This window comes from Balaenoptera acutorostrata, chromosome 20 (genome assembly GCF_949987535.1).
Source record: "Balaenoptera acutorostrata chromosome 20, mBalAcu1.1, whole genome shotgun sequence".
Taxonomy (NCBI): Eukaryota; Metazoa; Chordata; class Mammalia; order Artiodactyla; family Balaenopteridae; genus Balaenoptera; species Balaenoptera acutorostrata.
In genome coordinates, this window is record NC_080083.1 from 19,121,840 (window position 1) to 19,147,798 (window position 25,959).

Sequence of the window (25,959 nt, forward strand, 5' to 3'; positions counted from 1 at the left end):
ACATCATCAGTGATGGACAATGTTATACAGTCATGAGGAAAATTACTTTAAAAAGTCTTAGCCCTTTCACAACATAACTGGCATGAAAGGTTTTGCTTTGACTGTGGCCATTTGTTAAACAGGAGCTCGCGCTCTGTGGTGGTCACGTGCTTAGCAGCCTTGCTATCTGGACAGCATAGGGTTATGTTTCAAATTCAGAAAAAGTCAATATTGCCTCAGAACTAAGAGGTGTCAGCAGCCAGTCATATGTTGAATCACACTGGAAACAAACAGCTTTTCCTCATCAATCTCTATATCCCAGGAAAGGACAACTGGGTAACCAGGACTGTAGTGGTGGACAAAGACAAATTCCAACACTCTCACTCAAGTGCGGAAAAAGTTACGGGTTCTTGAAATGAACAGAACTCTTATATTGGGTAGAAAGCTAGTTTATTGGAAACATGGCGAATTGTCAACAAAAACACAAATACAATACGCATAGTCCTTCTACATAGAATGTGCATTTTAGAAGGTAATACATTTAAATCCTCTATATTAAACTGCACACTTTGGTTTACTGAAAAGATGTAACTATTGGATTTTTAAAATTGATTTTTTTAACGAAAACAACCTGAATTTCTATTCCCATCTCTGGAACACCCCAAAATGGGAACAAAAGCTTCAATTCAAAAATAAGACAAAATTAATTTAACATATTCAGAATGTACCATTTCAAAAGCTTTTAGGGTCATTAAAATGTTACCTACACTGCAAAGAAACACAGGGATGCTCAACTAAGGCAGTCGTCTGGTTGGTTAACCACCTGCTAGCTCTTTATAACAGCCATGCTCGTCAAGTCTCTGAAGAAGCCCACGGGGTAGGGTGTATGCGTGTGTGCACGCATGTGTAATGTGTCGTGGGCCAATGGAGGCATGGGAGGCACAGGACAGGAGAGAGCCCCAAATAAAAACATCCATTTCCTGTACAACTGAGCAAATGGTTGATTATCTATCTGCATAACAGATTACTAACCTGATAGAAAGAATGAAAGCTTCTTTCTCCTGGCTGTTGCACAATCACTCTAGACTAAAAAAAAAAACCGAAATAAAGCACATTAAAATCATTAATCTGATGAGGGACATATATACAATGGAATACTACTCAGTCATGAAAAAGAATGAAATAATGCCATTTGGAGCAACATGGATGGCCCTAGAGATTATCATACTAAGTGAAGCAAATCAGAAAGAGAAAGACAAATACCATGTGATGTCACTTAAATGTGGAATCTAAAAAATAATACAAATGAACTTATTTACAAAACAGAAACAGACTCACAGGCATAGAGAACAGACTTGTGATCTCCAAAGGGGAGAGGGGATGGGGGGGGGATGGATTGGGAGTTTGGGATTAGCAGATGCAAACTATTATAGAATATATAATATAGAATGAATAAACAACAAGGGCCTACTGTATAGCACAGGGAACTATATTCAATATCCTGTGATAAACCATAATGGAAAAGGATATGAAAAAGAATATACATATATAACTGAATCACTGTGCTGTATGGCAGAAATTAACACACTGTAAATCAACTATACTTCAATAAAATAAATTTTTTAAAAATCACTAATCTGAGAATGTACTCCTAAAAGAAAGTGAGAGCCACTTTCCCAGGGAATCCTGTATCAACAGTGCACTGAAATGTCCTAAAGACCGCACAGATGGGACCATCCTAAAACTAGATCTCCTCTATGGGGTTTTCTGTGCAATTTTTTGATAATTCTTTTTACTCTTTTAAAAACAGAGTTCCTTAAACTTTCTGAAAATGAAACTATTTTGATTTTTTAAACCTAGAGCCTAAAGAGGAAATTTTTTGGGTGGGGGGATTGCAAGTGGGGAGAACAGGAAGGAATGTTTAGGGAGGAATATTCTCAACATTCCCTTCCTGAGGGTCTGCTGGTATGTCAAAGAGCAATGCCTTATATCCTGTAATAAAGTGAGCTGAACAAAATCCATATACAGAGACCTCTGCTTTAGATGGTTTCAAAAAGATTGCTCTTAAGAGAGGACTCAAACTATATGTTCATTCAAGGGGATTCTTTTGATTGAGCATGTACATAAAGTGAAGCCATGAAACATTCTGGAAAAAAGACTGATAATAACTGGCATTTCCTGTCATTTTTCAACTGACTCTGATAAAACAAGATTTCCTTAACAGTTTGACTTCAATTTAACAAACAAAAATAAGATTTATACGGCATTCTGCTGCCATAAAGATTGCTATGGTGTGACTGAGATGGAAAACACTTAACTGAGAAGGCATGTCAGTTCAAATCTGAGTACAATTCAAGGTGAAGACTTAACCTAGTAAAGTTCAATCTTAACTGTAATAACCAGGCGAATCTACTCAAGATTAGGTAGGACACAACCTCTCTGGCAGTCCCAAGAGGAGAGTTTTAACTGGAATCTTCTACAAATTGGGCCTATCATTCACATGGGCAGATAAAAACACACTCTAAGTTTTCACAGACCAAATGCAGTATGCTTCGTAATTAGGCTGTAAGATCACGAAGTACATCTATGTTACTATAAAGCAGTGAGCAAAGAGAAACTAGAAGAAAACGAGATTGCCAATCAATTAAAATAAAAACATGGGAGGATGTATAGAAGGAGTAGAAGTGATTAATCCTAGATAGGTTTTTGTTAAACCTTACCCAAAGTTGGCACCCCTCCTCCCTCCCCCCACCTAAACCTTTACCTACAAAGTCTATAACTTTTCCCAGGTTGATACTGTAAGTGCTAATAAGAGATCACAAAAAGAGATTATTTTGCCAAAGAAAGCTAACTGAGGAGCAGGAAGGGACAGAGAACAGGATTAAAAGCTACTTTGGGGCAATGAAAGAAATTCTATTAATATAATAAGGTTTTTAAAAAAAACATTCAGCATTAACAGACTCATAGATACAGAGAACAAACTAGTGGTTGCCAGAGGAGATGGGGTTGGGGGGATGGATGAAATAGGTGAAGGGGATTAAGAAGTACAAACTACCAGTTACAAAATAAATAAGTCGCGGGGAGGTAATGTACACATAGGGAATATAGTCAATAATACTGTAAACTTTGTATGGTGATGGATGGTAACTGGTCTTACTGTGGTGATCATTTTAGAATGTATAAAAATACTGAATCACTACATTGTACACCTGAAACTAATATTGTAGGTTAATTATAACTCAATTTGAAAAGACAATTCTAGGGCAAAAAAAAAAACAACAAAAAACCAGCATTTGCAAACATTACCCTCAGAAATTAAGCACTTTTTACCTTCTCCAGTAAGTAGTTATTGATATGTCCACCAATAGGGTCCCCCTTGAAATCAAAGTTGATATCCATGTATTTTCCAAACCTGCTTGAGTTGTCATTGCGGTTGGTTTTGGCATTTCCGAAAGCTTCCAAGACACAGTTGGACTTAAGCAACATGTTCTTCACTCTTTAACACAGATAAATGAAAGTCACTGTAAAAGTTTTAAAGGCTGGGACTTTAAAGAAACTAAATTTCATTAAAAGACATGCAAATTTGTGTACAAAGATGCTGACTGTAATATTGTTTGTAATATCAAAAAATATACATATTACAAACAACCTAAATGTCCACTGATAGGGATGGATAAAAATAAATTTTTGTTTCCCAGTATAATATGTAGTGACATAGAAAGAGGTGCAGAATATATTAATGAATGAGAGATGAAGTTGCAAAATAATATGTATTGCAGGATTTGTGTGTGTGGGGGGGGGGGGGTGCATGTGTGTGTGCACACACACACACGTGTTAGTAAATGCTTACAAATCTGGAGGGGACAGCACACTTCACTATGGTTACCTAGGTTGATGGGGTAGGTAGGGTGGAATTTCAGGGAACTTTCATGTTTTACATCATGCTGTAAATTTTAGTTATTCTTTTAAATGAACATATTTGATTTACATAAAGAAAAATCTTAAAAAGAGATGTTCTGAAAAGAACGGGTGATACAGAAAATGACTCCACTTTTTAAACTTCTTGCTTATAAAGCCTAGTGAAATTTACTGCATTTGGTTAATACATCATAAATGTGGTCTTGATTAGTTTAGAAACTGCTCGTCATTTCATCTGAAGCTGTACGGAATCTCTCTTTGGTACCAGGTATTTAAGTCATTCTTTATTCGATGAATGCTAACTCTTTATAGAGCAGTCTCTCCCAGTGGATATATTTTAACTTCATTCTAGTCTTTATGCCTTTGTTTCTATTTCACTGACAAAATCCCTCTTATATGGGCATATCGCCGAAATAACCTGATGTACCAGATCCCCTGGTCCTTCCACTACCACTGTTAAGTGACCCTACAAATTTATCTCCTCACGAATGAAAGTATACTTATAATTGGGGCAAGGGAAACTGCTTGCTTATGGTAAATAAAGGAAAGTGTCTATAAAACTGTGGTAAGATATGCTCTTAAAAAACTAGTAAATGGGGCTTCCCTGGTGGTGCAGTGGTTAAGAATCCGCCTGCCAATGCAGGGGACACGGGTTCAAGCCCGGGTCTGGAAGATCCCACATGCCGCGGAGAAATTAAGCCCGTGCACCACAACTACTGAGCCTGCGCTCTACAGCCCGCAAGCCACAACTACTGAGCCCACGCACCGCAACTACTGAAGCCCGCGCGCCTAGAGTCTGTGCTCTGCAACAAGAGAAGCCGCTGCGATGAGAAGCCCGTGCACCGCAACGAAGAGTAGCCCCCGCTCGCCGCAACTAGAGAAAGCCTGAGCGCAGCAACAAAGACCCAACGCAGCCAAAATAATAATAATAATAATAATAATAAAATAAATAAATAAACTAGTAAATGTAAATATGCCTTACTCCACTGTACCAACTGGGTTTAGAAATAAAATTAATTTAGTTCTCAGCCAGTTACTCTCCTCAGCTCCAAAGGAAATTTTTAAAACTTACTTATATCCTTGCTCTTGTCCTATTAGGTTGCAAAGTCAGAATCAGAATTGGGGATGTATCACTATTAAGAAAAATACCTCTTTTGACCTGGCAATCTAGCCCAATTCTACCCATGCAGGGTAGTCTAGTCCAAATTCTCTGCTTTCAGACCAACCCAGCTTCCTTTCTCTCTATTCATAAAACCGAAGGTTGAGACGTATATACAGAATGTGACTCTTCTGTAAATAAATACTGAGCCTCAAAGTAGCAGCTTTGGAAAGCTCTTGCTTTTTCCTCTTCAAAAAGTCCACACCACATAAGAAAGTCAAGTCATGGTGCTTTATAGCCACACTTCCTACATTCTTTTTAAAAAAAAAAAAAAAAAACCCATCCCTTCATTCCTTACATATTTACTACGTAAATACCACGTACCAGACACCCCGCTGAACACTGGGCCCCAGAAAGTGCGTACCCGCTTTATCACTCATCTTGCCGTGAGCAGAGCATGATGCGGCCTGAAACCCGTTCAGGAAATGAACCCTATTCAGAGCTTCTAATACCAAGGTTCTGCTTCGAGCAATGATGGAACAGCATGGATCTGCCTCCCAGAGTCCCCCCTTTCACTCTAGGGAGTGTAGAACACAGTTTAGAAAAGATGCTGGTAAAGTAGAAAGAGCAAGAAACCTGTGAGAGCTTGAACAATACAGCTACCAGTAAGTATAACATCTTTGCTGAGCACACATAACACTGAAGGCAGCGGTGATAGACCAGAATCACCTTCGCAGTATCTTTCTATTAAAAACAAAGATAGAAATCGAGGGATATAAATAAAAGTACAGGGACAGTATGCAGGCAGGGAATCAAAGTAGCTTAACCATTAATAAACGCTCCAATGCATACCAGAGTTTAGGCCTAACCTAGTCAAGTCTGTATAGAAAATGAAGCTCCAGTGAGAACTTCCTCCCGTTGTTAGACTGCCCTTACCTTTCAATCTCCGCTCTCTGACTGGGGTTGGTGATGGCCGCAATGTACTGCATGATGTACTTACTGGCTTCCGTTTTACCAGCTCCACTTTCCCCTGGGGAAAAATTGTGCAAGGCTTAAGATCACAACTTAAACCAAGAGGAATAATTTTTAATAGAATAATTTCAAGTTTTGACATTAGTTATTCATTTGAAATCCCTTATGTTTCATTGTTTGGTTTTTTGGGGGGTTTTTTTGAGTTATTTCATCCTGTCTTGATATGGGATTGGTTCTAACAGGTCTGAACATGTTGAAAAAATTAAAACTATTGTAGAAGCAAAATAACAGATTACAGATCAAGATTTACTTAGCAAAAATATCGAGGGATAAAACGTGGTAAACTAATTCCTTAAAGCCTTAGTACTTAGTGACTCTGAAGTCCATTGGAAAAGAAACAAGAAAGTGACAAACAGTGGCCACGGCAAAACTCATATAACTTTGTTTTCTATGGCAGAGTTTTAAAAAATCTTAATGGGGATGAAATAATTTTTTCAGAAAATTAGAGAAATTTTAGTGAAAAAACAAAACAAAAGCAGCAAGCTCCAGACATATGGTGTCACAGAAAAAGCATGACAACCTACATAAGGAGGGGAAGAGGGATAAGTTTATAATTATCAACCCAGATTTTTAAATGTTTATCCCTTGTGACCCAAAACTCCACTTGTAGAATTTTATACTCTAGAAATACTAAAAATACTAATATAATCCAATGATAATCTTCAAAGGTTTTCAGACTATTTCTGCAGACTACACTATGTGTTATAGCTAAAATCTGAAAATAATATGGCCATCAGTAGAGGATTGGGTAAATAAATTATGATTCAACTATTCAATGGCATACTACACAACTGTTAGAGAATGCACTACTTCTATAGGTACTCTAATGAAAAGATGTCCACTAGACATTGTTAAATGGAAAAACAAGTTATGTAATAGCAGTTATAACATAATTCTGTAATTCTATATTTATAATTACATATGCATGTGTGACTATACATATTTGCACACACAGAGAAAATGTTTAAAAGGATAAATGCTTTATTGTTCACAGGCGTTACTGCTAGAATTTTGGGGGGAACAAGGTATTCAAGGGAAAGGGACTTTTTGTTTTCACTTTATACACTTGTAAAATTGCCTCCCCCGCACCCCGCCACCTTTTACAATCAAGTAATAATACTGCCTTCAAAATTTGTTTTAATAAAATGTAGCCCTAGGATATAATTCTTCAACTCCAACACTAAGTTGCCTCACTTCTCTGACCCTTAATATCCTCATCTGTGAAGTAGAAACACAACTGTCCTACTTACCAATCAGAGAGCTGCACTGATAACCAAAATGGAATAAAGATCACCAAAGCCTTGTAAAAGTATAAAGCCACTCATGCGAATATGAGGTATTATTAGCACGAAAAAAAAGTCCCACAGTTTGGGAGAGGGTATCCTGGGTCAGTGGGCAGGTATTTTCTTGTTCCCAACTCACTACACAAGATTCCTTGAAGAGCTCAGCTTTACACAGAGGGCTTGGCTCCTGTACGTGGGCACCCAGGGTCTGTCACCTGACTCCCCCTCTGCGGCCTTTAAAGCTCTGGCCCCCAGGTCTGAGAGCCTGTTTCCAGCCCCCAGGCCTCTGTATGTCCCTGGTCACTAGCTCCCGTTCACCAGTCTGACTTGGAGTTCATTCTTCCTTTTTGGTACCTCAGGATTTCATTTTCCTGGTTTCATTCTGTGATTATTTAAAATAATTTTTGTTACATTTTTATCCAGTAGTTTTCCGTGTTTGAGATGGGAGGATGAATTTCCCATGTCACCTCAGTCTACAAAATTGACCAGAAGTCCATCCAAACATAATAGGTAATGTGTAAATGAACCAAGATTAGCAGATGCTCAGAAATGATAGAAGTAATCTGGCATTACATTTTTTTTTCCTCCTATAAAATTATTTAAGCTTTTAACTTCAAAAAAGACCTAATCAATTGTTCGGACCCTTGAGTACCAAGTCAGTTAAATATATATTGACCTTGGAAGTACGGGGAACTCCTTAAGTACCTGATATCACAATGCAAGTGTCCTTTGATCGCCTCTTCATGGCCTTGTAAGCAGCATCGGCGATGGCAAAAAGATGCGGAGGTCTCTCGTACAGTTCACGCCCTTTGTACTGCTCGATTGTGTCTCTCCCATAGATGTTCAACAACTTGTAGGGATTCACAGAGACAACGACTTCTCCAATGAATGTGTAGATACGCCCTTTTTCAAATCTGCACAGAAGCCAAAGAAAAGGAAGATGGAGCTGTGGTTATACAGAGATGCTATTTCTTTCCTGTGAGTCTCTTATTTCCAAGAAAATCCAAACATCCCAGGAACTATTTCTGAACTGACATTTCACGGTTCTGAGTTTACTTTTAGAGATAGTGCTTGAGGCTGGGTTCCTTTGGATGCTGCTGGTAGAAAAGACCAGGAGGGGTTATAAGCCAAGAGAGAAGAAAGAATTTAATATTTTGGAGGCTGGGGATTTCCTAATTTCCAAAATACAGAAGGGTAAGAAATAAAAAGAGTTGAAGACAGCCTTAGAGCTCTAGGAGGAAAAGATAACAGAAGCCGGAGCAGGTCTTGAAATCCATTTAGTCAGATTTTCAGTTGTAAAGAAAATTGTCCAAATACGTTTATTTCTTCTCCCTCTTGAAATCCCACTAAAATGTCAGTAAAGGAATAAAAACAGCAAAATCCATACCAGAGAGAATGGTAGAGGAGGCATTTCTGGCATAAATCGAATTCGCTTTTTAAAAGAATGACTGCCTAAAATTCCACAGTGTAGATATACCCTTATTTATTCAATCATCCCCCCATCCTTCCTGCTATTATGAACAATATTGTAGAAAGTACTCTTGGCACATAATCTTACGAATCAGTGCCTTTATTTCTGTGAAACGGATTCCCAGGAATGGGATAGCTCGTTGAAAGGTATGTGTATTTTAAAAAGTATAACATGATCCCACCACTCACACATATAAGAAGCTAAAAATCCACCCTGTATATATATATATGATATGTATATAAATTGTACATAAATATATTTTGTAAATGATTACATGAGCATAGAAAAATATGGAAGGCTGCATATTATGTCTTACATATTTTTAAATACATACAGTAGGGTGATGAGGAGGAAGGCCATGTGGGCAGTTGGAAGAAAGCCAGAGGAACTAAGGAAAAAAAGAGTAAAAAAAAAAAAACCCAGCATACATGATATGACTCCAATTGTACAAAATCATGTGTCTATATTTGCAAAGAAAAAATTCAATATAAAATTTAGAAAACCCATATATATTTACCATTGACACATTAACTCACACATATAAACACATATGAACCAGAGCGAGGCCAACACCCAAATGGACGTTTCTACACAAGTGGCTGCCACTACACTCTCCACCTGCTGAGAGGCACAGGCAGAGAGAGCTCGCTTCCAAGAGCTGAGAGAAGGGAGCACCAGGATGGGAGAATGCTGGTCCGTGGACAGCGGCCGGGTCTCTGAGCACTCCTGTTGTAGGGTCAGTGCAGCAGAGAAATAACTAAAGCATTTGAGACCAAAGGGCAAGACCCTTAAACTCCCTTTACACTGGAATGAAGGCTGTCAGCTATAATTAGGAGTGGAAACAAACATGCTGATAATGTCAACAATAAATTAAGACCAAGATTTTTATCAAGTAGTTAGTGTATGTTTAAATAAGAGTTACTGACCACGTTAAGGTTTTCTGTGCATTTTTCTCCTGTGGTTTTCCAAGGCATCCTCCCCATTGTTGGACAGAAAGTTTACATGGTAGCTAAATGCACCAACCCTGGAATCCTTGACACCTGAGTCCAAAGGCTCACCCTGCAAACTTAAGAGCAGCGAGCCTATGAAAGCTGCTTACCCTCCATGAGTTTCAGCCTCCTTCACCTGTAAAATGGTGATAATTATACCCTTCCCTCCCTCTGGCATTGAGTACTTAAAAAAAAAAAAAAGCAATTAATCTTATGCATCCAATTACGTTCTGCATGAAGGAGATTTTTAATGAATGCTTTTATTTTATTAATATTGCTACGAAAATCACAGCAATCCCTACACGCGAGGAATTAATGCAGTGATCCTAATTCGATTCCCTGCCTCAGCTGTCAACCAACACGAGTCACAAGCAAAATGTCTACATAACTCATGTTCAAAGACCCACAAACATAATAAGAAGCTAAGCCTTTCTGGCTTAACCTGAAAATTTGAAGGACATGCTCGACAGCTATCTTCAAAGATAAGAATTGAAAGGACAAAATTCTTTAGCTTAAAAAACACTGTCCAAACAGAAAAGTAAAGAGAAGGAGAAGGATATTAGGGAAAAAAAATTGCCTCATGAGTCTGGAACTCTGTGACTAAGAGACAGCAAATAACATATGAGATTACAATGTTGTTCTAAGATTCCAGGTCCGTCCAATCATGTACTTTCTCTGAAATTCCATTTTATTTCAAATAGAATGTTTTGTTTATCAAAACTTCTGAGCATCTTTGTAAAACACAATAGGTAAAACCATCCACTGAGTAGCTATGAACTTGAAGACAGTGGCAAAGGCTTAACAAAATACGACATTAAATACAATGTTTCAGCAAAAGTTTGGTTGTTAAAGACGAAACTTTCAATTCGGTTAGGTCTCAAAATCACCACTAGATGGTGTCAGCATACACCTTAACACCAACCCAAGATTTCCGTTTGCTTTGGAGAGCCTCAGGGTATGAAGTAAGCAAGCACTTAGGTAATCCTCACCTCTTTGGTTTGCCTCTAGGAGGAATGTCAGTAATTATCCTAGATGACAAATGCGTGATACCATCTCTTACAAGAGACCAAGGAAGGCATTTCTAGGACCTCTGTGTGCAAACCTTTTACGATAAACTTTTATCACTCATTCTGCATAGTTGAAATATTTCAGGGTTCATAAATTTTATAATTCATTATTCAATATCTACTTTGTGCCAGGCACTGGGTGTGACCCTGGGGATTAAAAAAGGAATAAAGAACAGGGAAGTATTATAAATAAATAATAACGACACAGTGTGATAGGTAAGATGCTAAAAGCAGGTACCATGGTGGCAAAGAAGATCACGACAAACTCCTTCTGATATGGAACCCTGAAGGGTAATATACAAACTACAGTAGGGCACACAAGTCTTTTGTGTTCTGGCCTCCACATTTCTCTCCACTGGACCCTTCTAACTCCACACACTTCCACACATCAACCCCACTCCCACCCCTCCAGCCCATGTCACTCTTGCTCTCACGTTAATGAGCTAGTTCCAGTTCCCAAGGCCACCATGCCTGCATGGTTTGCCCACGGGGTCCATTCTGCCTAGAATGCCCTTCTCCACCTGCCTCTTCTTCCCCCCTCTGCTTGGCAGAGTCCCACTCCTTCTTCAAAAGCCTGAAACTCAGCTCCTCGAGGAAGCCATTCTTGGTACCCATCCCCAACACTAGGGCTACTATAGTCTTCGCTCTGTTCAGATATTTTTTTTCCCTTTGAAACTGCCCAAATAGTGAAAATAGCTTAACAGCAATTGATTTTTAAAACAATTTCTTTAAGGAGTTTATTAAAAATATGTATTGAACGCGCTGGATTATTTTCACTGGCTTCTGAATGAAACAAAGAGGTTCTAAAAAGTTTTTGAATTAGTGAGTAGCAATGGAGAAAATACCAAGGTTATGCCTCTGGAGAACAATAGCCTTTTGTACATCAATTATGAAACATTATTATTTTTTAAATTAAATTAAATTATTTATTTATTTATTGGGTTGCTTCCGGTCTTAGCTGCGGCAGGTGGGCTCCTTAATTGCAGCAATGTGAACTCTTAGTTGCGGCAGGCATGTGGGACCTAGTTCCCTGACCAGGGATTGAACCAGGGCCCCCTGCGTTGGGAGTGCGGAGTCTTAACCACTGTGCCACCAGGGAAGTCCCTGAAACATTTATTTTTTTAAAAACATAGCCTCGTTAATTTGCACATGTGCTTCTATAAAAGATTACCTATAAGTCAAGATGTATGCAGCTCTCTCAGATCAGACATGGACAGACTATGTGTACAACCCTACAGAGAAGTATGACACTGGGGGTGGGGCAACACACACAAAACAATCCTAAAGATAATGAAGTGCTAATTGCGAACATGAACTTAGCATGAAGGCAGAACCATGTGGCAAGATTAGAAGTACGGGAAGGAGGCTGGCCTAGCCAGAGCAGAAAACCTGTACTAGGGAATGTCAGGGAACAGTTTGAAAAGTAGGAGGGAGTCAGATTTGATATGACAGGCTTTTAAAAAAAAACTGAGGTATAACTGACATGCAATATTATATTTGTTTCAGGCGTACAGCGTAATGGTTCAATATTTGTATATACTGTGAAATGGTCAGCACAATAAGTCTAGTTAACATCTGTCACTACACAAAGTTACAGATATTTTCTTGTGATGAGAATTTTTAAGGTCTACTCTCTTAGCAACTTCCAAATAGGCAACACGGTGTTATTAACTCTAGTCACCATGCTGTGCATTACATCCCCATGACTTATTTATGACTGGAAGTTTGTACCTTTTGACTCCCTTCACCCATTTCCCATCCCCCCCTGCCCCAACTCCCACCTCTGGCGATCACCAATCTGTTCTCTGTATCTATGAGCTTCAGTTTTTGATGTTTTTATTTTTAAGATAACACATATGAGATAGTACGGTATTTGTTTTTCTGACTTATTTCACTCAGCCTAATGACCTCATTTCACAAATGGCAAGGTTTCTTTCTTTTTTTAAATGGCTGAATAGTATTCCACGGTATATATGTACCACATCTTCTTTATCCATTCATCCCCTGATGGACACTTAGGTTATTTTCTGACACGATAGGCTTTGAAAACCAGATTGAGGAAGTCTAAATTTGATGTGACTGGAAACAAGAAAAAAAGTGAAGACTTTTCTAGCTAAAGAGATCAATAAGGCTGAGCCTCAATGAAAGGAACAACAGTAGAAATGAGAGAAAAAGAAATTTGAGTTGTTTCAAAGGGAGAGTGGGCAGAATTTGAACACTTGCTGAACACGAGAGACAAAACTATATTTAACTTTTGAGTCGGGTGGAAGAGAAAAAGGAATTTATTTTGGATGATGAGATTCCAAAATGTACTCCCGAGGATTCTAAGTTCACCCACTAACAGAATTCAGTGTTACCCTTGATCGACTTCTTAAACTATATGGACTCTATCACCAGGAGGAAAATTCTCTGTGAATAGTCTACTATGGGGGGCTTCCCTGGTGGCACAGCGGTTGAGAATCCGCCTGCCAATGCAGGGGACACGGGTTCGAGCCCTGGTCTGGGAAGATCCCACATGCCGCGGAGCAACTGGGCCCGTGCGCCACAACTACTGAGCCTGCGCGACTGGAGCCTGTGCTCCACAACAAGAGAGGCTGCGACAGTGAGAGGCCCGTGCACCGTGATGAAGAGTGGCCCCCGCTCGCCGCAACTAGAGAAAGCCCTCGCACAGAAACGAAGACCCAACACAGCCATAAAAAAAAAAAAAAAAAGTCTACTATGTACTTAATATTATTTTTATTCACGAATAAATACTATTTATTTCATGAGAACATACGTTTTCAAATAGGTGATGTTTAACCACATCGATTTGGCCTGTTTTCTTCCCCTTTTCAATGCGAAGGCAATCTTAAATTGCTTTGAATGTTTGCATTGCTCAGGAATGTTCACCTACACATGCCATTTTTTTTTTTTTTTTTTTGTCTTCCATTATCTCCTCAACCAACTCCAATCTGGGTTCCTGTCCAGCACTTCAGTAAACCTTGATCAAACTTCCCAAAGTAAGTTCCCAATGAAACTGCTAAATCCACTGGCTGACTGTCCTCAACTTACTGGTGTCCCAGCAGCATCTGACATTGACTCCTATTTCCTCCCCACATTCTTTCTTGGCTTCTGTGAGGTCACATTCTCTGGGTTTTCCTCCTCAGTCTCCTTTGCTGGCTCCTCTTTCCTAAAGATCTCTAAACACTAAAGTTCTCTAGGGTTGGGTCCAGTATCAACTTCATATACCACCTAAGGAGGCTGGAGTAATGATACCTTAGTCCTACTCTACCCTCTGATAATCAACAAGACAAAATAAAACCAGAAAAGAAAACTTTACCTATGAGGAAACAGAAAACGAGCTACAACTCGGAAACACGATCTGTGAAGAAAGGGTGTGAAGTGTTGGAAAACAAGCCCTCATGGAAGAAGGCTGCCAAGAGGGAGCGTGTGCCTCTGCAAAGCCCAGGCAAGTCCTCCAGAAGTGGCTGCAGTTCCTAAGTGGCCAAGGCAACTGTCTTCTGACAAGAATGGCAGGGTCTCAGGATGCAGGTGGCTGCGGAACAAAATGGGTCACATTTGACACTTCTGAATAGCTGCAAGGTACAGCTATGTGAAGAAATGAGTAGAAATTATTCAATACGTTTTTGCAAAAAAGCAGACTGTCAGAATGTAGAGGAGAAAATGAAAAATTAGACACAACTGCTCTATGGCAGGTGATCTTCATAAATGAAAAGAGGTAATGCTAACTCACCTCCCAGGAGTCTCATGGCGTACGTATGGGACCTGCTTGCTAGTCAAGCAAACTTCTTGCCATTTCAGGGCAGAGTGTTGGTGAGAAGGAGTCTAGAAGTAACAGATCCCAAACTCAGCGATCTACTGGTCCTTCTACACACTATCTTTCAGCAACTAACCAAACCAGAATGAAACACACCTATTCAAAGATGGCGGTATGAGTAATCTTGGTTGTAGGTGGATGGAGTTAGAGTCTGTCATACAGAGTGAAGTAAGTCAGAAAGAGAAAAACAAATACAGTATGCTAACACATATATATGGAATCTAAGGGGAAAAAAAAAAGGTCATGAAGAACCTAGTGGCAAGACGGGAATAAAGACACAGACCTACTAGAGAATGGACTTGAGGATATGGGGAGGGGGAAGGGTAAGCTGGGACAAAGTGAGAGAGTGGCATGGACATATATACACTACCAAACGTAAAATAGATAGCTAGTGGGAAGCAACCGCATAGCACAGGGAGATCAGCTCGGTGCTTTATGACCACCTAGAGGGGTGGGATAGGGAGGGTGGGAGGGAGGGAGTTGCAAGAGGGAAGAGATATGGGAACATATGTATATGTATAACTGATTCACTTTGTTATAAAGCAGAAACTAACACACCATTGTAAAGCAATTATACTCCAATAAAGATGTTAAAAAAAAAAAAAGATGGCAGTAATCAAAAGTGAAACAGAATGGCGCCCATGATAAGATGTTAAAGGAAAAAAGGAGGCAAAGAATTGGACGGACAAAAAGCAGATCAAGGATACCCACGAAAAAGAAAAGTGTGCCACAAAGGAGAAAAATTATGAAAAAATATTTCTGCATGAAAGCAAAGAATGTAAAGAAAACATAGCCCTATAAACCAAGAGATCAAAGCAAACATTGTTAAAAAAGAGCAAAAGCATATTTAAACCCATTTTTTTTAAAGGAGATAAACTGAAAGAGCTCAAGGAAAAAACCCCAAAGAAATGAAGGTCACGTTAAAAGACAAAGAAAAGGGGAATGGGCACTGCTGAAAATAGCCAGGGACAAGAAGAAGGGGTAGAGAAATGTAAGCAAAATGAAATGGAAAAACAAAATTAAAACAGAAAGAAGGAATTCTAGAAGTGGGAGATAACGGAGGTGACATAATTGGTATTCCTGAAGACTTTAGTATATGGCAGTGGTGACATTTCAAAACAGCAATAATACCAATAATAAATGTCAATAAATAGTGTTAGAAAATGAGCTAGCCACCTGGAAAAACAAAATGCAGATTATTAGTGTGGTGGCTTGAATTGTGTTCCCCCAAAAAGGTATGTTGAAGTCCTAATCCCTGGTACCTGGGAGGGTGACCTTATTTGGAAATAAGGTTTTTCAGATGTGATCAAGATGAGGTCATTAGATGGGCCCTAATCCAGTATGACTGGTATCCTTCCAAGAAGAGGAAAATGCCTGTGAAGACAGACAGATACCGAGGGAGGATGCCCTGTGATGACAGAGGCAGATGCAGCTACCAGCCAAGGAATGCCACAGTCTCTTGGTCACCACTGGAAGCTCGCAAGGAGGCAAGGAAGGATTTCTCCTCTACAGGTTTCAGAGGAAAGCATGGCCGGCCGGCTGACACCTTCATTTTGGACTTCTAGCCTTCAGAACTGTGAGACAATAAATGCCCACTGCTTTAAGCCACCCAGTTTGTTGTAATTTGTTGCAGCAACTCTAGGAACCTGATGCAACTAGTTATACCAAAATAAATTCCATGAAAATGTGTCTCAATTTCACTTACATTGAAGGAAATGCAAATCCAACCAACAATATGATACAATTTTTCACCTACAGATCAAGAGTTTTATAGGGAACAATGTTAGCAAGAATACGGAGTCACAGGTATCTTCCCCATCACAGGTATCGTCTTAATTGGTCTGTCCCCTATCAATCTCCATACAGCAGGAAGCATGATCTGAAAATATAAACCTAACTACTCATTCCTATCCTTAAATCTCTTCCGTGGAAAACCTCAATGTCAGGCCAATCTGATATTGAGATACTGGTCCATCTCATGCCAACTACTCCTGCTCACTGTGCGCTCTGGCTGAGAATAGAACAAATTCTTTCCCGTCTAAACTGCACCCCACCCCCATCATCTCACACTTACTTGTTTCCTTTATAGTATTTACCACAAGCAGTTTCTTGTTTATTGTCTGTCTCCAGGGGGAGAGTACAGATCATATCTATCTTGATCATTGTTTTATCTTCAGCATGCAACACGCTCCTGGAACTTATAGGGGGTGGTTAAATATTTGATGAATGAAAAAATAAAGGAATGAATGAATATATTCCTTTATCCCACCTCTACTCTCTCAGAAAATGGTTTTACATTCTACTTACAGAGAAAATCCAGGCTATCCAGGTGTGCAAAACTTTAAATCACCTGCCATCCTTACCATTTTTTCCTATTTATATACTTTGTTTCACTTCTCCGATTTCCTTGTGACTTTCAAAAACTGGGGTGGGGGGGAGTACTAAATATAGCAAGATGTCATCTAGTTAAAAATGGGCCATATATCCCCATGACCCAACATAAAATAATCTTTCCCTTTATGTGGGAAACTTCACATAATCTAGATATAAATAGCAATTTTTATTCCAGGAAAATATGATTGAACGGTACCTACTCCAACCAAGACAGGTTTTTTTCACTGTTAGAGAAGGAAGTTACAAAATACATGGGGTTGACTTAGAATTGGAGATTTCAGTATAAATTTATGGATTACGGGAGATAAAAGGGGGGATGGTGTATGTACACATACATTTCCTAGCTCCGTTTGCTGAGAGAGCTTAGAAGCAATGGCACCCAGATGTTGGCTTATAAATACCGTCCTTCTTAATTAACTAAAAGGACCCAGGGCTCCTTGGAGGAAAAGCTGACTCCAGAGCTTGGACAGGGAAAACAGAAGATGAAACTGGAATAGCATGTTTGAGCCAGAAAGTAGGGAAGTACTCAAGGAACAACGGGGACATGTCAAAAGGCCAGAGCAGCCAGCTTGAATGGGCTCCTGGCCAAATCTAGGACCATATGAGCATTAAAATAATTAAGGTTAGGAACATTATAATCCTTTGGATAAAATAAGAATCTATGAGTCCACACCAATGTAAAAAAGAAATAAATAAGAGAAGGAAAAGCCCTTCTTTAGAGTGGAATGCCACTTAAGAAATACAGAAGGAATGATGTGAGTTAGAAAATGATCCATGTATGCTAAACAAGGAGTTGAAAGTGTGACTAGGAAGAGGATATTTACACAGACTCAAAGGATCTCCCCATAAATCATTTATTAATTACAAAAGGGAAAGATAATAATTTTTAGTGGAGAAACCCTATAGCCACTTAAACCAACTGATCAAAATTAATATCACCAATATTGAAACAAACAAACGCATGTGCCTGTGGTGGTTAATCTGATATGTCAAGTTGACTGGGCCATGGGGTACCCAGACGTTTGGTCAAACATTTTTCTGGGTGTGTTTGTGAGGGTCATTTTAGTTGAGATTACATTAGAATCAGTAGACCGAGCAAAGCAGAGTGCCCTCCCCAATGTGCGAGCCTCATCCAACCATAGAAGGCCCGATTAGAATAAACGGATAAGAAAGCATCCTTTCTGCCTGGCTGTCTTTGAGCTGGCTGGGACATAGGTCTCCTGCCTTAGTACACACTCAGATTAGAATTTACACCATCGGCTGTCTTGGGTCTCCTGCTTGCCGGCTGCAGGTCCTGGACTTCACAGTGTCCAAAATTACATAAGCCAAAAACTGTTTACACACACACACACACACACACACACACACACACACACACTCTTATCTTTTTGGTTCTGTTTCTCTGGGTAACGTAAACTAACACAGATTTTGGTACCAAGAGTGGTTCCAGAGGAACAGAATTTTAAGGATGAGTTGTTTTTTTTTCCCCCACATCTTTCTTGGAGTATAATTGCTTTACAACGTTGTGTTAGTTTCTGCTGCACAACAAAGTGAATCAGCTATATGTATACATATATCCCCATATCCCCTCCCTCTTGCGCCTCCCTCCCACCCTCCCTATCCCACCCCTCTACGTCGACACAAAGCACCAAGCTGATCTCCCTGTGCTATGTGGCTGCTTCCCACTAGCTATCTATTTTACATTTGGTAGTGTATATATGTCAATGCCACTCTCTCACTTCGTCCCAGCTTACCCTTCCCCCTCCCCGTATCCTCAAGTCCATTCTCTACACCTGCGTCTTTATTCCTGCCCTGCTACTAGGTTCATCAGTACTGCTTTTTTAGATTCCATATATGTGTTAGCATATGGTATTTATTTTTCTCTTTCTAACTTACTTCACTCTGTATAACAGACTCTAGGTCCATTCACCTCACTACAAATAACTCAGTTTCGTTTCTTTTTATGGCTGAGTAATATTCCATTGTATATATGTGCCACATCTTCTTTATCCATTCATCTGTCGATGGACACTTAGGTTGCTTCCATGTCCTGGCTATTGTAAATAGAGCTGCAATGAACATTGTGGTACATGTCTCCTTTTGAATTATGGTTTTCTCAGGGTATGTGCCCAGTAGTGGGATTGCTGGGTTATATGGTAGTTCTCTTTTTATTTTTTTAAAGAACCTCGATATTGTTCTCCATAGTGGCTGTATCAATTTACATTCCCACCAACAGTGTAGGAAGGTTCCCGTTTCAGGATGAGTTTTCTGAACTGGTTCTGGGGGTTCTGGAATTGGCTCGCTAATATGATTAGATTTACAGCCACTAATGACTATATTTCTAGTAGTAAAGAGAGCACTGATAGTCCATGGTGTGATCTGGCCATAGAGATACATCAGTATCTCCATCGTGGGGACTTCCCTGGCGGTCCAGTGGTTAGGACTCCAAACTTTCACTGCAGGGGGCACGGGTTCGATCCCTGGTCAGGAAACTAAGATCCCACATGCCGTGAGGCGTGGCCAAAATGTAAATAAATAAATAAAAATAAACTCACCTAAAAAAAAATCTCCATTGGATACTCCTAATCAACCTTTGTAAGAAACAAAGAGCTGGGTGACTATATATGATATTTTCAAACATTCTTGGAAAAGTAACAAGTATAGGAAGTTGGCTGGGAGGTCCTAATGTCCCTGGACAAAGTGGTGAATGAAAAGGATGACCTCAGGGATTCAAGTTCCAGCTTAAGAGCCATGAAATGACCTGAAAGCTTCTATGTGTGCCCTGAAGGAGAGCTGTGTCTCCTGTAGCCTCGGGGCTGAGAACCCAGAGAAAGACAGTTCCTCCTGGTAGAAGGCAGTGAGGACACAGCCATCACTTCTGTGGTGTCTCCCAAAAACACACAACCCGAATCTAATCAGGAGGAAACAGAAAACAACCCTAAACTGAAGGACAGTCTACAAAAAAAGTGGAAAACTTCACAGTCAAGAAAACAGACAAATGCTGAATAACAGTCCAGATTAGAAGAGATACAACAGGAACTCCCTGGCGGTCCAGTGGTTAGGACTCCATTTCCTTCACTGCTGAGGGCATGGGTTCGATCCCTGGTTGGGGAACTAAGAACCCACAAGCCATGCAGCGTGGCCGAAAGACAAAAAAAAAAGAGAGAGAGATAACAACTAAATGCAAGGTATACTCCTAGGAAGTTTCTTGTAGTATTCTTGAAATTTTTCTGTAAATTTGAAATTATATCAAAATTAAAAGTTGGTAATAAAAATCCAACTTCCATGCTTCCTTATATAGTAGGTTTAAATTTTATTAATTTATTACTTTTGAATAGGCAATACAGACTCTTAGTAAAAGATTCAAAAGATATCAATGAATATGTAGTGAAAAGTATTTCTCTCATCTCTGCCACAGCTTCCCTCATCAGAGGTAACCACTGCCACTGGTCTCCTGTGAATTCTTCTAGAAATAGTTTAGGCATACACACACATATGCATTCATGTAGTTTTTTCCATGGATGACTTCTGTCTCTCTAATTAAAAAAATATATATCTTGGCAATGGCTTCATGTAAGTAAATAGAGAAAAGCCTCATTTTTAATGCCTGTATAGTACTTCATTACATGGGTGAATATACAATAAAATATTTAATTGATTATTACCAATCATTTGTTACTATGAACAATGCAACTATATATATAATGGCATATATTTCTTTGTGCATATGTGTATATACACTTGTAGAAAACATTTCTAGAATTGAAATTGGTAATTCAGAGGATTATCTGCAATTTAAATTTATGAATTATTGCCAGATTATTTTCCAAAGAGGTTGCAGCAATTTATACTTCCACTTACAATCTATGAGATTTCTGTTTCCTGGGTGTGGGTTTTTTCAATCAATGATGCTGGCCCGTTTCAAAAGGACAGCCTATATTGCAGTTTTATTTTCAAAGTACACAAAACTTTGACCCCTTTCTTTACTGGTGTACCAAACTTATGCAACACTCATTAGCTTACTGCCAACTTTAATACGGCTCAGTTCACCTCCCCCAGTTCTTAGGGGAGAATCTCTCTCAGGGGTGAAGGCATCTTGTTTCTGCTTCTGGCAAAATCATGGTCTCAATGTGATGGAGTCAATTCGTTTTATCCCCTTTGTTACTGTATGTTCCTGAGATGGGCAGGGACTACGTTGGAAAGGTTACGAGCTTTAGAGTTATACGGCCCTGGAGCCCTGGGTTTGAATCCTGCTCTGCTAGTTGCTGGTTGTGTGTGTTCATAAACATGTGAGTAGAACTAATAAGTGCCGTGTGCCAGGCACTATGCCAGGAGCCTGAGTTACAAAGAATAAGGCATGGCATTGTTGTACTAAAAGGTTTACATAAACAGACAAGGCCATGTGGTAAGCATAATGAAAGAGAGTTTAAAAATTACATAATTTTTTAAATCATTCCCTTCTTCCCTCCCTCCCTCCTTCTCTTTCTCTCTCTCTCACACACACACACACACACACACACAGATACACACACACATGCTGTTTCAGAAAAGATTTAAGGCAACAAGATAGAAAGGATGCTATGGAAGCGTAGAGAAAAGACACCTAATCCATCTCTAGCAGTGGGAAGGTTCAAAGAAGGCATCCTAAAAATTAAGTTACTTGACATTTACGTTATTTATGTGATTATACAGCCTCCATCTAGGTAATTCCAGGCACCTCTTGGTTTACACTGCCTTAAGAGCATCTGAGATAGGATGGATGCTCGATGCTGACTTTTTATTAACACACTGCAGTCCTGGAAGAGCGGGCTTGAACAGCACCACCTCAGCCCACCAGTGCAGCGCAAGGCCTCCCTGGACCCTCACAGCAGACAGAAGGGCGCATTAAGAAAGCGTGCTCTGCAACCTGACGGCGGTTCAGCACCAACCAGCTCTATGATTACGGGCAAGTGATCTTACCTCTCTGCTAGAGAGGGTCTGTCTTCATCTGGAAGGTGGGACAATGCTAGTGTCTACCTCACCTCCCAGGACCGTGGTAAGAAATGAGACACTCCACCACGGACCCCGAGGCATACTACTGGCATGCGGTGCAGAAGACCAGGTCCTATTTTTACCGTGAGCGGCACCGCCAGCCCTCTGAATGGCAGGCAGTGTCCTTCCCCCGCTCAGGTCCCAGTGTCCCGCTTGCTGCACCTGTGCTGCGCTGTGTTTATCCTCAGGCAAGGGTCACTTCTGTTGGTGGAATGAATCGTGATCCAGCTAGGCATCATGGACAGAAAGCGTTCTTCTAGGACGGACCCTCTGAAGCCAAAACCCCTCCATAAGAACGTTTAGGCTTTTCACAGGATATAGGAAACTAGCTAGGGCCACTGGCGGTGGTTTTATAGACTTCCTGAGTTCATCTCTTGGTTTTCTTCTCCAGAGCAACGTCTCTTCATGTGAGCAACACCAAAGGTAGTCAACCAGGAAGTGTGGTCTGGAGATGCCTGGCTGAATTATTCATTCATTCATTCATTTCCTTCCTCCCTTCCTCCCTCCCTTCCTTCCTCCCTTCCCGTCCCTACCCTTCCCTCCCTCCCAATGGAAATAATTTATTTTTGATATATACCTTTTAAGATTATGATTGCTTTTCCAAAACACATTTCTATTATATAGTAAGGCATTCCTTGTAGAGAAATAGTAACTTTAAATGTTCTTACTGCTGTCTTTAATTTTATTTGCATTCATTCATTCAATAAACCATTATTAGTGCCCATGTTCTAAGCACTGTGCTGGGAGCCATGGGTGGAGGAACAAACAGGCAGACCTGTCCCCGCCCCAGTGCAGGGTAACGAGAAGGACAGCACTCAACAGGGGTGTGGGGAAGAGGCAACAGAGTGTACACTGCGTGGGTGGAGGGGAGAACACGTGCCTGGGGAATCCAGAGCGGGACAATGTGACCACAGCAGAGAGAGCAAGGGGACAGCGACGTCAGGGGCGTGGGGGGAGGGGCTGGAGTATGCAAGCCTTGCAGGCACATCGTAGGGGTTTCGGGCTTTATCTCAAGGGCAGGGTTGTAAGTATTGATCACATGTGCTTTTTTGCAAGCCCCCTCTGACCACGGGCTGGAAAAGATTGAGTGCCTGGTGGTGGAGCAGTGAGGATGCTTCTGCATTAGCCCCAGGAAGGGATGACCAGGGCTTTGGTTGGGACAGAGCGGTGGAGAGACGCAGCAGCAGACAGGCTTGAAGAGCAGATGCAGAACTGATGAGACAGGATGACTCAGGCTGGATGTGAGAGGTGAGAAAGCGGGAAGGGTCGAGCCTTCTCACCTCCACAGCTGAGCAGAACGCGATGCTGCTTGTGAATGAGAACGGGGAACAGTGGAGGAGGAGCAGAATTTTAGGAGGTGGCCGGGATTTAGACAGGCTAATTCCTGAGAGACAGCCAACTGAAGACGTTCCTCTTCTTTCTCTCACAATCTAATTAAATCTGATCCCTTGGACACAAAGGGAACACCACAGAGGGTGGGAGAGTATTAAGAAAACAGAGAGGGGGGACTTCCCTGGTGGTCCAGTGGTAAAGAATCCGCCTTGCAATGCAGGGGACGCAGGTTTGATCCCTGGTCAGGGAACTAAGATCCCACATGCCATGGGGCAACTAAGCCCGTGCTCCGCAGCTACAGAGTCCATGCGCTCTGGAGCCTGCGTGTCACAACTAGAGAGAACCCCGAGCGCTGCAACGAAAGATCCCACGTGCTGCAATTAAGATCTGATGCAACTGTACACCTGAAACTAACACAACACTGTAAACTGACTATACTTCAATAAAATTTAAAAAATAAAAATAAAGGGGCTTCCCTGGTGGCGCAGTGGTTGAGAACCTGCCTGCCAATGCAGGGGATATGGGTTCAAGCCCTGGTCTGGGAAGATCCCACATGCCGCGGAGCAACTAGGCCCGTGAGCCACAATTGCTGAGCCTGCGCGTCTGGAGCCTGTGCTCCACAACAAGAGAGGCCGCGATAGTGAGGGGCCCGCGCATCGCGATTAAGAGTGGCCCCCGCTCGCCACAACTAGAGAAAGCCCTCGCACAGAAACGAAGACCCAACACAGCCATAAATAAATAAATAAATAAATAAATAAATAAATAAATAAATAAATAAATAAAATTTTTAAAAAATAAAAATAAAATTAAAAAAAAAAGAAAGAAAACAGAAAGGGCAGCCAGAAATCCTTACCTGTCGTGGTGGGCAAACATTGCCAGGGGACCACATGCTCTACTGCCCAATTTAAAATCAAGAAAAAGATTTTAAAGAGATAGTAGATATCTGGGTTCTATTTTAAATTTTTCATTAACTGAATTTGGTCATGTCAAGTTACTCAGTGATTCTCCTTTCTTGGTATAAGAAAACACTAGAAACAATCCAACACCCACTTCCATAAAGGCTATCTCCTAAGGTCCCAGGCAATTTGGTTAAAAACTAAAATACAATGACTAGCTCTCAGTACACTGTCTAAATCTCTTGCCTATGAAAGACACTTTTACCAAAGATCACAACTCATTCACCTGGCAAAAGGAAACAGAGCATTTTAAGGTATAGTTCAATGAAAACAAGAGAAGTCTTGAGGATATAAAACATAATCTGTCAAATACAGCAGTTGGGTTGACATCTGTAAATGGACTGCTTTTCAGTTTGTGTTGTTTTGTCTGCTGGGGTGTCTGGAAAGGTTCAAATTTCAAGTCGGTCAGCATCATGAGAAGGACACTGCCCACTCACAGGGCACTCAGCCAACCAGCCACTTTACAATAGGTGAGTCTCTACTACTACTGGTGTCAGGACATGTCCACACAGGGTAGAGAGTCACTGTTAGGTTTGGAGCACCTGCACCTTCAACACACTGTTGAAAATCAATCTGAAATGGCCACATTTTGATCTTGCAAGGAAAGCTGTTCTTCCCATGAGATCATAAAAGGTCTGTAAGCTTACCAAACCCACACCATGGAACTCACATCATCTGTTTTGGTCATCTGCCACCCTGTAGCTTTTAGATAGTATTTAAATATTTAATTGACTGATGTTCCTCAAATCCTAGTCGAGGAAATACAAAGATGGGTGAACTGAACCACAGTAAAGTCACTATAAGAAACTATAAGAGTCCACAGAAACTAGAGACCCTCAGACCAAGAGAACGGATGCTCAGATATTCAAATAATATTAGTAAAAACAAAAAACATAAAATCAGTAAAAACAAAAAACAAAACAAAAAACTCCCATAATAAAGATGTTATTTATCTTACAATGTCAGCGTATGACTACATCACAATAGTATTATTTAGCTATGAGATGCTGAGTGCCTGATAATGACAGGCATGAAGATCTAGACCAAAGATAAAAGGGAAACTGTCTAGGACTTCCCTGGTGGCGCAGTGGTTAAGACTCCATGCTCCCAATGCAGGGGGTCCGGGTTCTATCCCTGATCAGGGAACTGGATCCCACATGCATGCTGCAACTGAGTGCACATGCCACAACTAAGGAGCCCGCCGGCTGCAACTAAGATGCAGCACAACCAAATAAATAAAATAAATATTTTAAAAAAAGGAAACTGTCCTATTAATGACATGACACAATATTTTCTCTTCCAATTGACAAGTAACAAATATAATTTATCCAACACAGGGCTCAACTGTTACATATTTATTCCTTTATATCCATTTCATTTAAAAATGATTTTTGATTACAGTAACGATTTGTCTACCTGGCATGCCTAGGGAAGTAGTTAACTCCATTTTGCCTTCACCAAGGAGTTAGCCTATTTATAAACCCAACACTGCTCAGGAAAATGAGTCAGAAAACTCTTCGGTAGGAATGCACAATTACATAAATGGATAACAATTATGCATTTTGAATAATACTATAAACCACTTAAACTA

General features: G+C 40.4%; 1 protein-coding gene across 3 annotated transcripts in view; it reads right to left on the reverse strand.

The window, feature by feature from the left end:
* MYO1D (myosin ID) overlaps window positions 1-25,959 on the reverse strand; it is a 355,807-nt gene that overhangs the window by 246,227 nt on the left and 83,621 nt on the right. For all 3 annotated transcript variants that reach the window (XM_007190161.2, XM_028168535.2, XM_028168534.2), the window contains exons 2-5: window positions 8,017-8,225; window positions 5,933-6,026; window positions 3,310-3,475; window positions 1,012-1,065 (exon numbers count right to left, since the gene is read on the reverse strand). In XM_007190161.2, coding sequence (XP_007190223.1) covers window positions 1,012-1,065; window positions 3,310-3,475; window positions 5,933-6,026; window positions 8,017-8,225 — 523 coding nt within the window. The remainder of the gene's footprint in view (window positions 1-1,011; window positions 1,066-3,309; window positions 3,476-5,932; window positions 6,027-8,016; window positions 8,226-25,959) is intronic.